Genomic DNA, 17,264 nt, shown 5'->3' with positions numbered 1-17,264 from the left:
TGGAATTACGTGGAATGTCAATGTCTTCCGCTTCTTTTGGCGCTGCATTCTGTCTGCGTGAGAAACTTTGGGGATAACAGGGATCCAATTATTGTGAAAAATGAAAGAAAGCAAGCCCTTAGCTAGATTCCTTGGCTTTGGGATGCTGACACCGCACTATTCCTTTTATCTCAGCTGTTGCTTCATATGCCATTTTTACTAAGATGATGGGAGGGCTAATGGAACATTAGAACATCACTCAGAATTCCAATTTTGTACTGAAGCAGTTTCTACCAGGGGAAAGGGGGGTGGGGAGAGGGAGAGAGAGACGGAGAGGGGGAGAGAGAGAGAAAGAACTCAGTATTTCTGCTGAATAAGAAATGATTTCTGTTGAACTTTAGTAGCCTCAAACCTGTTTTATTATTCAAAGGAGAAGAGACACAGAACTGCCTGGCAGAATGAATTTATGTGGGTTCAAAGGTTTTTCTGGAAAAAAGGCAGAAAGTCAAAGAAACTGAGAAATTTAAGTTCTGCTTTGACTCTCCATAGAGACCAGAAGTTTCTATTTAGTTGGTGGGAACAATGTCATTCAGAGCCCAAATTAAGAGTCCCCATTTTAAAAATCAGACCTTTGGCTTCTCCTGTTTTCCAAAGGGAGTTTGAATACCTGGCTGCCGTGTAAAAGGCCACATTGGTTGCTTTGATGAATATCTACTCCTGCATTTTTTAGCACAGGTGTGGAAGCACACTGCTTGAAGACATTTTTTTTTTTTTCAGGGTAGATGTGGACAAGGCAGAATAAAAAAAGCATAAATGCATTACTTATGCATTAAAAAAAGACCTGATTCTGGGAAGAAAAGAAAGATTTCTGGAAAATTAAACAGCTATATGAAAAACAAAAAGATCTGACAATTACAGGAAAGGATGTACACTTCTGTTATATTTTTGTGCAACAGTGGCAGGGATGCCTAGACGGTAGGACACATCTGCTGTTCTCTGTGACAATAAGCCATACGGGCACTGGGAAGGTGAGAAGGTACATGGTGGCCATGCTGTTGGTACAGCCGTGGACTTGATAATTGGTAGCTCACTTAGCACCCAGTGTCTCTTCACAACTCAGTCCCGACCCTTCCCGAGCATCTTACAGGCACTTTAGGCACCTCCATGACTTTGTACACACCAGTCCCTTTGCGTCTAATATCCTTTGTCCCTCGCTTTTCTTTAATCATCCTTCAAGGCCCAGGGTAAGTGCTGTCTCTTTGGTGAAGCCTGCCCTGGGGCTCCAGGCCAGGCAGGAGGTCAGGGCAGGGGACGCCAGATGACAGCATGGATTCTTGCCAGGCCCTGAGAGTATGTGGCCAAGAGAGCCCTTGTCGATGCCGGTGTTTGCCAACCAACATCACTGGGCAGCAGGACCTATGAGTAAGCCGATTCACTGAGAACCACGTGGGGTACCACTGGTTCTCAGTGAATGGGTAAGCAGGTACCATTGAGATGATCTAAACGCTTATTCACGGAGAAAACCCAGGAGGCAATCTGTGTGCCCAGAGGTCATCCCACGTATGCCTGGGAATGCTGAGCCATAAGCCAAACTCTCCTGGGGCTCTTATAAAATTTTCATGCTGGAATGTATCTGTTTGGAAAACTATGCCAAAATAATTTACCTGAGCATGGAACAGGAAAGAGAGAGAAGGGTTATTTATGCATAAATAACTTGTGAGCACTGGCCCGCAAGTGCACCAGGGTCCTCAGGGCCTCGAGCGCAGGAAGCCAGACCTTCTTACCATGATCGCTTTCTGTTCCTGAGCGACCCCAGTAGCGACGCCTCCTTTCTGGACTGTGTGCATGCCGTTCGATGACCGCAGCTATAAATCGAGTATTGCTGACTGTGGAAGGCAAGGATGGTTAGTCACTCTTAGGCCAGCATCTTTATTGTACCAAGCGCATTTGCGCTAAGTAGCCTCATTCACATGCTGGGGGGACTTATTCTTTGCAGAGCTAGAATGAGTAATTTTTTAACAATTCTGAGGATTAGGGGAGTTGGTTTTAGGACTGGGACAGCAAGAGGTCCCTAATGACATATCTCCAACATGCATCAAGGAGATATACTCTGTATAGTTGAAGGCCAAAGTATCTCAACACACATGGAGCTCTCTTTTGATAGAGAAATGTTCTTTTTTTTCCCCCCTGAGTTGTACACATTAGTTAAGGGATTTAAAAGAAATGCATACCTGATGACTCCCTTTCTAAAATGCTATACTGGAAAGTAATAAGGAGGAGAAAGAAGGTGAAGAGTAAGGTGTTTTAGGCCAAAGTACTTTATGCAACAAAGAACACCCTGAAATCTTTTGAGATGTACTAGAACAAAGCAAATACCTATGCTTATTCCTAATGAAAATGGGGGAAAAAAAGAACCCCATCGGGCCAAAGCATCTTAAACTTTAATACGAGAAAGCACATTTATTCTGGATTAGCCTCCTGCTGCCACGTTCTGCGTGGAAGCAGCCTGGATACTCACTGATGCCTCTGTCTTCGTGGCCGTCATCATCCCTTTCATCTCTGTCATTCTCCAGGTTGGACATACGCACTGACATTTCTAGCCATCATTCAAAAGAGAGAAACATGACTATTTAATCAAACAAAATCACCCACTTTAATGCCCTGCAGTGTTCATTTGATGACTGGATGACAGCACTCCATCAATGAACTGATGCCCCATCTCATTTTTTTTTTTTTAAAGGAGGAGGGAGCAGGAATCAGAAGAGAGAACAAGAGGTGAATAATCCAGCGGGGCACCTGAGATTGATTTCTGGAGACAGAGGAGAAAAGATGTTGATTGAGGCTAACAGGTCTTTAATTCTCTCCTCAAGTACCTGAAACGGAAGGAAGGGGTCTAAAACCACGGCTGACTGTGCTGATAAAATGGTGCTACAGAATGCTATAAAAGGCCAGGCCTAAGGTTACACTGGAGGGCAGTCACCCTCAGTCAAACCAAACCTTACCAAGAGGAAAGAGCTTTGTGGTCAGCTCAGTTACTAAATCAGACAACACGATCCCATGATCCCCCGACAGGATTGCGACCACAGTGATATATTCCAACATCAACTAATCATGACGGCTGCCAGGCTCCTGACCAAGTCCAGGAAAAATGATGAGAGAGTCTTATCTCCACAAAGGTCAGGGTAACACATCCCAAGGGGTTTGTAGGGAGGATGGGGATGGTCGTTAAATGGTTTCGTTCCTTGCAAACGAGCACAGATACCACATTTAACTCTTGATATGGAAGCCATAATTACCAATTAATCATTTTGTATCTGACTTCAAGTCCTTATCCAGGTTGGACAGTCCTTATCCTGTTTTAAGAGATGTGATCATTCCTTTGAATGTGTTCATTCATACAATATAGTAATAGCTGCAATAGAACAGATTCATGTTCTTGCCAGTAGTGGCCTGAGGTATCTTTGGTCTGCCCGTCTTTTCGGAACAGCAAAGGCAGCATATCTGAGCTTAGCGAAGAACAAAATTTCCCACTCAGCATCCCAGCTCCCCTGACTGTCTTATTCCAGAGGCAAGCTATGGCGGGCTCACGCTTGCGTAAGGAGAGAGATAATCTAGGGATTTTCTGGGGAATCAAATGGGGCTTGCAGGATTTAGGCCCTAAAGAATGAGCTGTGAACTAAAGGAGGGAAAAGCAGCCTTTGGGGACCTCCGAATCTACTCCACAGTAGCAGGAAATGTAGCACTGGTCTTACAGTCGCTTAAAGGCTTACAACTGGTTACTGTCCTTCTCGCCTTGGAACAACCCTGGGAGCCTGCCGCCTCCTGGGGGAGCTTTGGGATTCCTTTCGAGCTCACCTTGGGCAGCAAGAGGAGACATATGCTGATGACTCCGGCGATGAATCTGATGACGGTATGCATACACGGCCAGGACCAAGACCATGATGCAGCCCATGATGCCTCCAGCCACTGGACCCACAGGGGCACTTTTAATCATGTTCAATGTGACAACCTCATCACCTTCATTAAAATAAACAAACAGATGTCCTTCATAAAGATTTCCCAAGTGTAGCAGGAGATGGGGACGGGGGTGAGATGGGAAGGAATGCAGTGGGAAGGGGTTTAGTGAAGATATGTAAGAACGGCTGCTTTACGCTTTGAATCCCTTAAAGAAGACCCACTGGGATGTGGGAACAGGGCTTCCTTTAATTTCTGGTTCTCAGATGAAATGCTGCTTGCTTGCAGAGCACACAATTGGCAAGGACTTGTGAAATAAGCGAGTGGTTGAGGATCCCTTATACACGCAGTGCCCAGTCTAAGGGCCCAGCCCTGGGCTGTGCACTACTCTTAGTACAGAGGTGAGGCAGGGCAACGTGGGTCTCTTCGCACATATTTACTCTACGTGGTGTCATTTATTTCAGTGGCTCAGTCACGTGACCTCCAAAAAAGGATCAAATTTCAAAGCTTATTGGGTTCCCTTTAAGACACTATTTGCACTTTTCAGACAGGAAACTGCAGGTGGGCATATAAAGTGACTTCTTGGAGCAAGGTCACTTCAACCGTGTCCTAACCTGGTCCGGTAGTCATACGAGAGCTCAGAACCCTTCCTCACATATAGGAAAAGCTTTTCTTCCACAGACAGGCTAATGTGGGCAGATGTCAAAAAAGGCATTAACTAAAGGCTTAAATATCTTTTCACTTGCCAGCTGAGCTTGAGGAGCTTGTGGTAATTCCAGAAAGACACTGAGAAGATCTCAGGGTGGGTATGCAGGTAGTATTTTTGAGGTCTTGGGGCCTAATCCCAATGGTATTCCTCCCAAAAATGTCCCTGTCCCCCACCCCAAGCCACCCCACTGCACTGGATAGCTCTGGCTTTTGCCGACCTCAAGGACCTACATACTAATTTGTAGCCATAAGATTTCTGCCTTCAAAAGTTGTGAGGGAAGGTAGCAGCAGGAAAGCGATAATGCACGGGTCACTCTGCCCATCACCAGCCCTGTGTTTCTGACAGCTGGGATTCACATTCACACAACCCCACAGTTCAGCTGCTCAGAAATCAGGCCTGATTTTTCTCAGAACAAGCTTTATGGGAATGAATTCCAGGCTTGCAAAATCTGGCAGGAAAGATGGCTGCTTACTCTGCAAAGTATAGCTAGCCAGCTTTGAAAGTAATTATTTGCCTTGGTTTTGCAACTAAAAACTACTGGCAAAGAAATCAGGGAAGTAGGGTAGAGAATTATTTTAAGATCTCTGTCCTAGTATAGAGGCAAGAAAATAGGTTTTCAAGAATCAAATTATTCTGGGTTCCCCAAAAACATACCTATTGCTCCCATGTCATCAACATAGGGACTTTTGGCTCCAACGATCCCCCCGAAGCATTCTTTCTGGGGCGCACAGTAGGATTTGTCTAGGTGGGTCTTGCCATCGCTGTCTACCATGCACCATTCACAATCCAGCACACCAAAGCAGTCCCTGCCAGAAAGACAACGCTGAATGTTCCAGAAAGCGGTGTCATGCAGGGGAGAGCACATGGACTTGGGCATCAGATGGCTCTCAGGGGTTCCATGACTCACTAGTGTTATAACTCCTTGAGGCTGAGTTTCCTTTCCTTATAAAAGGAGAACGGCCATAGCCTGCCACGGGAAAGCTGTCTAATGTCCCTCAACAACTTGGAGATGAGAGAAATAGAACCGCTCTCTGCGAATCAAACCATGAAGTCCACACATCATGGATTAGTGCAGGGTCACTCAAAATCATCTTAAAAGACCCAAGGTTTGTTTGACTTTGGCCTAACACTCCCCAGGTATGGTCATTAAAAAAAAAAAGAAAAAGGAAGGAAGGAAAAATTGATCAAACAAGCTGGGGAAACAGTGGATAAGTTCAACAGATTTCTTTGCTGCCAATTTCTTAGAACTTTTAACATGTTGAGTGCATTCTGACACAGTGTTTCTCAAGCTTAACAGGCTTTGGGTTACTGCATAACACACCGAATTAATCTATCTGATGCCCTACCATTCCTTTGCTAAAGTACATACCGAAAGTAAAACTGGCTGCCCCTTTCACCCAGTAATTTTGTTGAATCAAATGGCAGCTTGCAGCTGTTTAGTCCCAAACAACACCCTAGGGAGGAGGGGGAGGGAGCAGGGAGCGCGTGGCTTTCAGTTCTCAACACTCCTGTAAAGCATATCTGCTTTCTAAGAAAGAATTGATGAGCTTCAATGTATCACACACAGAGCTGGGTTCTGTTTCTAGAACCCATGAGTTCCTGCCCCCTTGCCCTTGCTTCTTCATGCCATTTCCTCTCTTACTCCTCTTATTTCAAGAATAACTCTCCCATCCACAGATGAGGCTACTAAGGTATGGTACATGTGCCAAATAGCTGTAACAAGTGGAAACCAGATAACATTAAACCTGGTAGACAAAAGGCGTATCAAAATCAGTTCTGGATCTGAAAAACTGGTACATCTTTTTAAAACATCAAGAATGGGGATGATAAATGCCATCTGGAAAAGCTCAAGGAGGCTGCCGGTCCCTGTTCTTTACTAGGTTCTGCTCCTGCAGCTATGATGTTGACGTGAAACCAGCACCGGGCACTGCTTACCCACTCTCCATCCTCTGACTGCACCTGCTGTTGACACACTGGTGAAGAGCCTCCTGCAGGCCAGGGTCAATAGCCGTGTACGTCACTGGCTCCTGGTGGACTTCACAGCTTGGGTTTCTACGTAGGAGCAAGTCTGAAGGTTAGGACCAAGACCATCCATATTCCAAACTCATCACGCCCTTGGCCCCTGACCGTGTCAAACAGATCTGGGTTTGAATCCTGGCTTTGCCACTTAGCTCTATGAAACCTTGGGCCAATCTGGCCTGAAAATCTGTCACTGAGATAAATAATGCTATATTACATGTGAGCATCTGTGTGTGTGAAATGTTCCTACATGTTTATCAAAGGGTTAATTTGAAAACTACGTGACAGGGCCTCCCTGGTGGCGCAGTGGTTAAGAATCTGCCTGCCAATGCAGGGGACACGGGTTCGAGCCCTGGTGCAGGAAGACCCCACATGCCACGGAGCAACTAAGCCCATGTGCCACAACTACTGAGCCTGCACTCTAGAGCCCTTGAGCCACAACTCCTGAAGCCTGGGCGCCTAGAGCCCATGCTCTGCAACAAGAGAAGCCACTGCAATGAGAAGCCCACACGCCGAAATGAAGAGTAGCCCCCGCTCGCTGCAACTAGAGAAAGCCCACACGCAGCAACGAAGACCCAACGTAGTCAAAAATAAATAAAGTAAAAAAAAAAAAAGAAAGAAAACTAAGTGACTTATTGGACGTACAGTATCTGACACATGTTAGGCACTTAGTTAATGCTTGTAACAGTCTCATATTTTTTGTAAGTAGCACATATACTCAAAAATGTTTTAGCATTTATATTCAAACCTGAAAGTAGACTTCACTTTAAGACACTATGGAGTTTGAAAACTGGCTCACTGAACAGTTCCATCATTAGAATGAATCACCTTCTTATACTTCCAACTCGAAACAAATCTATAAACAAGACTCCCATTATAAATATGCAAACACACACACACATTTTAAATTTACCTGTTCTCTGCATTGGTGAGGTTGCCAGTGCACTCATTGACCTCTAGAGGGCACTCACAAGGACATTCACATTCATTTTGTTCCATTCTGAAAAGGAAAAAGAAAGTCACTATGCAGAGGGTTGATAAACTATATATGGTACATGCACTAAGGGAAATGAAATAAAGACACCATGAGCTAGTTAAAAGGGACAGTGAAAGTTATAACTAAAGGTTTAAATACACAATTGACCTCAATCCATTGTTCTTTGGACAAGGATGCTACGAACAACACAGCTCTAAATGCTTTTGTAACCAGGACTTTCCTTTCCTCTAGGACACACCTGAACACTTCATGTTTATTTTGCAGTTGGCATCAGTTAAAATATTCAGTAGTGTGGTAAACAGAGAATATGACCCGTCCCATTTTTACCGGTGACAGTTGAGACAGAGCCGGTCCACCATGCTACAAGCACAGAAGGCAAGAGAGTCACACGTTTCGTTGACAATGCCGACAAATGCATTGGTTCCCGGGATCCTCGCCAGTCTGTATTTAGAACAGTGACTGCCGTGCACAAGGTTTGTCAAATCCCCCTATAGACAACAGAGTTGTCAGAAGTGACAGACAACAATGCAAAGTTTCAACTCTACCATCCTGAAAACAACCCTTCAACCAACTGCTGAAAATAGTTCAATCCAACTAAAGCAAGCATCCTTTTCTTCGTTCTATGACAAGAAAATGTGATAGCTGGCTTCATGAAATGTCTACAGTATTTGAAAGCCAAAGATTCTAAAGCAGCATCGTAAAGTTGAGTATGGTCATTTTTTCTGCACGTATCATATGTAGTAGGCCAATTATTTAAGCCCATGTTGGTTTCCATGCCAGTTATCCCTTATGTGTGCATGGTGAGGATAAGCCTTACCATGAGAATCATGGCACTGAATGGTTTCTTAAAAGGTCCAGATGAATTTTTTACTGCCTGGGAGATGCCCACCTTTACAATATAAGCAATAACATAGGCTTATCAGCCTGTAAGCTCCAATAACCAGGAATGTTCCAATTCCATTTTGGAATAACTTGGGCCATTAATCATTTATTCTAATTCATATTCCACTAAAATTTGCATGTCTGAAAAATTTCTACTGGAATATCCCAGCTTCTCTGCTGAAGACTCAGGAAATCATTGTACAAATGACAGAAGATAACAGAGTAAGGCAGACTTTCATATGACAACCTTACCTGACAGCCTCCCTCTGATTACACGCATGTTTGTCAATGTCTCCTTTACAGAAAGTGCTCATCAGAATGGGTATGGGGGTTGAACAGAGTAATAATGACTTCCCTTGCTTTGAACACACTATCCTATTAATATATTCATTCTTAAAACTCTTCTAGTCCCCTACACAATTGTTTTTACAATCACTTTTTCTGAGACTAAGTTTAGGATTTTCATTTAACCTCTTTTTTTTTTTTTTTTTTTTTTTTTTTTGCGGTACGCGGGCCTCTCACTGCTGTGGCCTCTCCCATTGCGGAGCACAGGCTCCAGACGCGCAGGCTCAGCGGCCATGGCTCACGGGCCCAGCCGCTCCGCAGCATGTGGGATCTCCCCGGACTGGGGCACGAACCCGTGGGCCCCTGCATCGGCAGGTGGACTCTCAACAACTTCCCTGGTTGGGGCGCCACCAGGGAAGCCCCAACCTCTTTTGTTTTTGACTTCAAGCTAATTTTATTTTATTTATTTAAAAAAATTTTTATTAGAGTACAGTTGATTTACAATGTTGTGTTAGTTTCAGGTGTACTAACTCAATACATCTTTATGATTATCTTTTTAATAATACATGTAATGATTTGTGAATACATTTACTTCTTGTGAATAACTTTTTGAATGTTGGTTCTGTCATGACCCATTCTCTCTCAGCTAGGATTATTTACAAATTAATAAGTATATCCTTAAGATCTCTAACCATATCCAGGTAAATCTGTAGCATCTCAAATCACAAGAGAGTATTCTAAGCTTAAAAAAAAAAAGGAATTATTTTTGGATGATCTACATAAGAGCTCTCATCTAAGAGGGTGGATGACCAAGAACTAACCAAATTTGGCTTTAAGAATTTAGGGAGACTGAGTAATCTCTAGAAGACAGGAAGAGAGGACCACATGGTGCCACATATATTTATACAAGAGTGTGGGAACAGACTTCAGCAGACATTTCAAAGGGCTTAGATTGGGTAAGTCTTTAAACAAACAAAACCAAAGCAAAATACCAACTGTGAAACCTTAAAACACTCACTTCTCCATTCAGGGCTTTATATCCCACAACCATCAGACTGGGGAGTTAGACTAAGGTCTGTCATGTCCTATCACTCTAATTCCCAGGCAATGAAACAGCCGGTAATAGCTAACATTCAGACACAAACCATGACTCCATTGCAATTCCATAGCTGGATGGGAGAAGAGAGCGTTGAGGAATCAACTTACCACTAGGCTCGTGTTGAATTTATAAAACCTCTGGACCGTTCTGTCACTGAAGCTGTTGCACAGGTTCTTCTTTACAAAGTTGGGGTGGTTCAGGATGTCATTTGCTACCAGGGGCTCCTACCGAGGCCAAGCAGAACACAAGACAGGTGCCATGTGGTTAGTGAGCCGCAGACCGGTGGAGAACTGGGCTCTAGCTTCGTGACAAATACCTTGTGGGTGATGTGCTGCTGTTCCACGGGTGCATGTCCTTTGGGGTCAATGAGGGTTGGATGTGCCACCAGATAACCCCTGTCCTCCATTATGAAGCACCTGTGCCGAGACAATGACATTCCTCACTCACAGAAGCTGCTGTTCTATGCTTTTGGAGAGCATCTATCTTGCTAGCCCTGACACAAATTGCATTTATCAGGTTCTCAGTAAATATTCATGGACGAAATGAAGGAAGGCTGGCAGTCAGGTGACAGACATTAATTCTCAAGGCGTTGGATTACCTAGCGTACGGTTTAAGGCAAGAGACTTACACCTGACTCTGAGGTCACCTACATACTTCGTACAGAATGTGACCACCCAGACTAAGTAAGATGGGCTCGAAGATCTTTTGCAAGAATGTATAAAGCGGGACATTTTTTTCTTTTTGCTGGGGAGGGAGATTCCGAAAGAAGCAGTCTTGGGTATTTTCAGGCACAAATTTTAGGTAAACCATACAATTTCCTCTTTCAATGACAAACATACCTAAAATACAACGTTCAGAGGACATGCAAAAATATATTTGATGGAAACACTAAATAAGTGAAGCTAGAACTGCTTTAATCAAGACTATATTCTGCTCTATTTTACTTTCCCTTCGTCATAACAGTTTGCTGTGAATCCTGCATTTCCCCATTAAGGGCCAATGTGAAATTTAGCAGTGATATGAAGCATGGGCTATGAGTTGGAAATAAAGGTATTTTTAAAAGTGGCCTGTATTAAATCAAGGGAATGCCCTTGCTTTGACATGCTCTTTTGAAATTCAGGTGGCAAAGACCTTTGGTTCCATGAGCCTCTTTCTGGGGAAATGTACAAAGGAACAGACTAAGCATCTGAAAATCTCACAAAGACTTTGGTTTAATAACTAAGTTCACATCAAAAGTACTACCCAAGAGCACCCTCTGGTCTTTCTAGCACTCAAGATATGGGAAACCTCTAATTACAGACTCCTAGAGAAACAAGAGCTTTTGGAGAATTCTGTGCCACAGTTACTCTTCTTGTTAGAAGCCAAATCTGTCCATCTACGTCATAAACAGCATGCATCTTAGAAAAATAAAAGAACAAAAACCTCCTTTATAGAACACCCAGGCAATGGACTCAGTTTCTGACGCTGACTATGACAATGTGCTTGGCATTCAACTGGAGATACCTGACATCTTATTCTTTATATTTTGCAGCTAGATAGGATATGGGGTCCCTGAAGGGCTCACCTTATTTTGTTGCCACCATCTTGGTTACAAACTGGTAATAAGTCCATCAGAACCTTGTAGAAGTATCGAAGCGTGAAGTCAATGCCCATCACAGCCACAGTATGCCCGGAAGACAGCTGTGTACTTCATGTGAAAATGATCAGTGAGAATAAGAGGTGTGTCTTATTTAAAGGCAAAAGCTATGTTCACTCATAAGGACATTGTCTGGTATCAGAAACACATGACTCCGGTTCTCCGCACTTTCCACCCTTGGAGAAACAATGAACTAAATGACTAACTTAGCATAACATGGAGATTTGACAAGAGAAAAATGTAAGATTAAAGGTAGGACTTCCCAAATAAGACTAGCCCAAAACATGGGCAGCTGTGGAATATGGCTAGTCCTAACTATAGATGGTCAGACAATGGTGGGATTATTCTTTGTCAAGAATATGGGGGTGGTGGGGGGACAGGCATCAGCTGGGAGGTTTAATGTGTGGCTGTTAGGTTCCTTCCAACAAGGAACCTTTATTTTTCCTTCAATTTTTTTTTTTCTAATTGAGGTATAGTTGATTTACAGTGTTGTTAATTTCTGCTGTACAGCAAAGTGATTCAGTTATACATATTTATACATACTTTCTTTAATATCCTGTTCCATTATGGTTTATCACAGGATACTGAATATAGTTCTCTGTGCTATACAGTAAGACCCTGTTGCTTACATCTGCTCACCTCAACCTCCCACTCCATCCCTCCCCCAAACCCCTCCCCCTTGGCAACCACCAGTCTCTAACAATGAAACTTTAGACAAGGAGCCTGAGTGATGTCCTTAGTTATTTCCTTCATTTTAGATCATGATAAATCTATAGCTACTAATCTATACATCTCGTTTTATAGAGCCCTCAAAGGTTAATTAGTTTTAGGTCATACAAAACTTAGTGAAAACAACGTTTTGTTTTCTTTCTATAACACTAAAGTTGGCTGTACTCAAAACTCAGCTCACGTTCTAGAACGAGACTCTCCTGGTTCATAGGCCAGTTCTGTCTCCATTCTAAAATGCTACTCTCAAAAACAGAAGCACCAAGGAAGAGAAAGCTGGGCAACACAACATGACGCTTGCTAGCTTTTTAGCTCTGGAATCAATCAGATCTGGGGTTAAAACTTGGCCTTGCTGATTTTCTATCTATGTGGCTCCTGGGAGGCTACTTAACCTTTCTAAGCCTCAGTTTTCTTATCTGAAAATGGGGTTAATAATAGCTCAGAAGAAACTTCCCAAAGTAAAGTCCTCTTTGGGAAAATCAAAACTTGGGAGTGAAATTAGCTTTGCTATGTGGACAACTGGTTACTAACAACACTGATACTAACATATTAACTCAACTCACCACTCACCACCCCCATCCAAAAAAAAAAACAACAAACCCAAAAAACAAGAAAAAACAAACAAACAACAAGAAAAAGGGACCATGACCCATAATGAAATTTCTATCAGAGCTTTGCTGTCAAAGCTGTTTTCGGCATGGGATGGGGGAAGACCATGTTGTGGGATTGCCTTTGAGAGGTTATTGCCTCAATAAGAGCCCCTATTATTACTTAAGTAACTTAAATTCTCCCATGGAAGAACGCCAAGACTCAGTTGCCTTACGGGATTTGTGCATTGTAGAAAAGAATATTTTGCTGAAGCATTAGTCAGAAGAAGTCTAAACTTCTCTTGCTTGTTCAGGAAAGAGTGATGAGTCTAAACAATAGCCATCATTACGATAATAGTAATGGCTTCCATTTCTGAATGTTCACAATTTATAGGCATTCTGGTAGGCATCTGAATATATCACTTCAATGATTTCTCACAGAAACCTTATGAGGCATTATTTCCAGAAAACTGAAGCTTGGGGAGATTAAGTATTTGGCTAAAGTCACACAGTGAATAACTAGTAGAAGCAGGGATTTAAACTCAGTGCCTTCAACTCCAAAGCATATAGTCCTAACCAACAGGGTTTCTGCCTCCTTAGATCTGCATGGTACTCAAGAGTTTCCAAGCAATTTTAAACCATCTACTTAATTTCCTGTGAAGACATCAGAAAGGAATTATAGTTCCTATTTCATAAACGAAAAATTAGGTTTAGAATGGTTAAAAGACTTAAAGAAGATTGAGCACCTTTTATTTATGGTTTAGAGACTAAATCTGGTTCTTTCTACAATACTATAGCTGCCTCCGTGAAAAATACAATTCAGTTTTTGTGGGACAAGTTGATTTTGTTTCTAAAATTCCCCTGTATGACTGCCATCTGCCCCTGTTGACGATAAATGTGCTGAAGTAAAAGCATATATTATATATTGCCCATGGAAGTCTAGCATTCATATTTTCACCTGCATTTAAAAAATGTACATGGTTACTATAGCAACCCACAAAGAATACCACAGAAAAGTCAAACTAAGCCTACATTTCTCAGCCCAACGGTCCATGCTGTTTGCAGCGCTTTGGTGAGATTTTCACTGCCAAAGACTTGTCTAACCAGTCCCTTAATCGTTGACTGTACTTCATCATCACTACCACATTATCATCCTCCAAAGAACGCATACCTAGATTCTCAGGCCACTAATAATGCTGATGAAAGAAACTGTTTCACTGATAAGTGAGCACTGAAAGACCCTGTCCTCAAGCTCTCAGCCCGGCCGCTTCTGAAAACCAAGGGAGAATTAGAGTGCTTCCCCAACAAGTTGAACGTTAGCTTAAGTTCCCTCTTCTGACCCATTAAAATGCAAGAAATTTAAAGCACGAATAGCGTGATAATAAAAATAACTACCATTTATTGGGGATTTGACATTGGCAAGTGTAGTGCTAAGCATTTTACATGCATTATCTTTAATTTTCATTATGTTAGTTCAATTTGGGCATTGTTACCTCTGTTTTCCACATGAGGCTCAGAGAGTCATGGAACATAATAATAATAAAAGTATTTAACAGTTATTGAGCCCTGACCACGGGCTACACACTGTTTTAGGAGCCTCACATATATTATTTACAGTAATCTTTAAATAATCATTTGAGATAGGCCCTAATATACTTCTTTCACAGGTGAGGAAACCAAGGCAGAAAGGAACTTGTTAATAGTCATACAGACAGTAAATGACAAATCCGCATTTTCAGAGTGGAATCACATCTTAGGAGGAGGGCAGGTTCTCAAGTTGGCACATGAGACCAACATCACTGGTAATCACTTGGAAAAAGTACCTCAGCAGAGCCCACCTATGAATATACCCATTAAAGCTATAGTTGCTTTGGTTGAAAACCAGAAGAGTTAATTGACTTGCATTCTAAACTATGGTGAATGAAATAGATGGCTTTAAATAATAAAAACACGCTCAGCTAAGGAAAATGTTCAAATGATCAAGTCCATGGGATTGCATATTGATTAAGGCAAGAGCAGGTACTCATTCCTGAAATATACTCTCATTGAGTGACTGAGGGACAGGATTTAAATGGCCATTTAACTCTTGTTAAACTCGAATAGCTAAACTTGTGTGGGCTAAATACACTATAAACAGTAACCAAATAAGGGAACTGAACCCAGGTTTTTTCTAAGTTGAAAGCCCATCACATTTCCATCATGTGTCATTTGGGCTGACACCATAAATATTTATAAATAAATGAAATGAAAATTCTTCCACCCTTCCAAATTCTAATAAAAACATGTATAGGAGCATAAAAATCTGTACCTCTCTGTGACCTCCTCCCCCCGCCCAACAAAAAGAATACTGTGTAGAAGGAAAAGCTAATGGCTCTTGATAATGAGTGGCAGATGGGAGAAGCCGGGTGGAATGTCAAATCCTAAGTAAGACACACACAGGTAGGTAGGCATTCTCTCCCTGCTCCCCCGGCGACATCTTTAAGAGCCCAATTCCGGCCCATGTCCTTGTCGTCAAAGACCAAGGTGACTGCTGCCCCCTCAAAGAGACCACGTTTGTTTACTTTTTCCCAATTGATTAGAATAGATGGGAGAAATGACAAGTTTTGCTATTCAGACAATAGTAGGTGTATGCCTTACAGGCGGCCTGTTAATGAAAACATTGAAAAGATCTGTTCTAAAAGAATGTTTACTTGTTTATATGTGATGGAGCCAAACAGATACCATGTCCTGAAAAGAAATCAATATTTGGCTGGCAGCAGGGCCCTGCCTGCCATGGAGACACAGGTCATGATATTGAAATTCCACACAGCACTGCTTCCCAATTCTTGATTCCAACGTACTAGAGAAGAATTCTACTGAATGTCAGCCATTTGATATATAATGAGCCTGTGAAAAGCCTAAAGTTAAGCAAGAAAATCTGTCTCCCATAAATTTTAAGGCATCATTACAGATACCAGTCAAAAACAGCGATTTGTATAATGAAGGGATTAAAACAATGTGTTTGGACTTGCCTCTCTAACCAACATTTCACTGACATTTGTAGCTTAAATACTGAAACCTCAAAAGCCTGAAATGTAAAGCACCCTAAATATATTTACAGTAATACTGACATTTTATAGCATGCTTGGAAAATGAATTTTCAAAATGCTTTTTCATTCCTCAAGAGAGAGCAAGGACAAAGTAAAAACAGCAACAAAACCATAACAACAACAACGAACTCCTATATATTCTAAAGAGACCCAAATACAAAAGGAAACAATCTCAAGTCTTGATACACTGTTTTCTTCACTAAAACTACTCTGTTCTTGGGAAAACACTCTCTGAAAATCATAATTGTCAGGCTCTTGGTGCTATTTCTTTGATTGGTTTACGACTGGCATTTCTAGGAACTGCTTTACTGAATCTAACATCTTTCTTTTTCTTTTTCATAAGCACCCTCACGGCCACTAACAGGGCTAAGTGCTTTTGACTGACTCAATCACACGATAATCGTGTGAGGTAAGTATTATCCCCATTTTACAGACATCAGGAGGAAGGTCAGGGTATCCAAGATGGCACAGCTAGAGAAGATATTCAAACCCCAGCTTGCCCCACAACAAAGGTCATACTTTTGCCACTAATTCTTGGTGTCTACTATTCTATTCAGATTTTCAAAGTATCCTTAATGTGTTTAAGAAATGAGTAAAAATTAATTGAAATATTACCTGGATGAATGAATTGTATGACTGATGGTCACTACATAGCCAGCTCCTCCAACGTCTAAGTAAGGTCCAGTCAAAGAAATCAAACCTGGATTAGCTACTGCGTGGAGATACCTAATGGAGACCAAAGAAAGTCGTTACTTGAGGGTATGAACAACAGCTTTGCACATTTCGAAGAAAAGTGAGCTCGTAACCCTAAAAAAATATTATAAATTGTGCTTATGTTACATTCAAGTTCAAAAGGATTCCTCCCTTTTATGTCCGACTGTAGCATCAGCAACAAGGGGTCAAGAAAAATACGAAATTCTCTTTAAAAAAGATGCTGAACTCAGTATATATGTGAGCTTTTAATAAGGTCTATAGTAGAGATGTTTTAGAGGCTGAAATAAAAATTAACAAATCAAGTAGAAACAAATACAACTGGGCACCTAGAAATGTCCCCTGGATTGGTAAAGGTGGGGGAACAGGCAGTAAAACTAGCGGCCACTCATGAGTGACTCAGTTACTAAGCGGCGCAATGCTAGATATCCTGTTTTCATGCCCAGGTTGCCCTTCTGCTATACCACCTGACTAGTTTTTGCTTTTGAAAATCAGAGTCAAAATAAATCCCAGAAGTAAAAAGTGTTTTTCAGTTTACACGTGTTCATTTTTCATAGGTCACATATGAGCTGTCATTTGATGCCATCATCA

The 17,264-nt window shown here is 41.9% G+C and overlaps 1 protein-coding gene across 3 annotated transcripts in view; it reads right to left on the bottom strand.

Moving 5' to 3' along the window:
- Positions 1 to 17,264, bottom strand: part of CACHD1 (cache domain containing 1) — a 233,408-nt gene that overhangs the window by 30,473 nt on the left and 185,671 nt on the right. For 2 of the 3 annotated variants that reach the window (XM_032605257.1, XM_032605238.1), the window contains exons 16-26: positions 16,578 to 16,688; positions 11,489 to 11,611; positions 10,241 to 10,340; positions 10,032 to 10,148; positions 7,986 to 8,146; positions 7,575 to 7,661; positions 6,578 to 6,694; positions 5,297 to 5,448; positions 3,835 to 3,996; positions 2,498 to 2,575; positions 1,764 to 1,865 (exon numbers count right to left, since the gene is read on the bottom strand). In XM_032605257.1, coding sequence (XP_032461148.1) covers positions 1,764 to 1,865; positions 2,498 to 2,575; positions 3,835 to 3,996; positions 5,297 to 5,448; positions 6,578 to 6,694; positions 7,575 to 7,661; positions 7,986 to 8,146; positions 10,032 to 10,148; positions 10,241 to 10,340; positions 11,489 to 11,611; positions 16,578 to 16,688 — 1,310 coding nt within the window. The remainder of the gene's footprint in view (positions 1 to 1,763; positions 1,866 to 2,497; positions 2,576 to 3,834; positions 3,997 to 5,296; positions 5,449 to 6,577; positions 6,695 to 7,574; positions 7,662 to 7,985; positions 8,147 to 10,031; positions 10,149 to 10,240; positions 10,341 to 11,488; positions 11,612 to 16,577; positions 16,689 to 17,264) is intronic. The other variant, XM_032605247.1, reaches the window with a different exon arrangement.

This window comes from Phocoena sinus, chromosome 1, assembly GCF_008692025.1.
Source record: "Phocoena sinus isolate mPhoSin1 chromosome 1, mPhoSin1.pri, whole genome shotgun sequence".
Taxonomy (NCBI): Eukaryota; Metazoa; Chordata; class Mammalia; order Artiodactyla; family Phocoenidae; genus Phocoena; species Phocoena sinus.
Note: the sequence above shows the minus strand (reverse complement) of the source record. Positions and strands in the feature narration are given on the sequence as shown.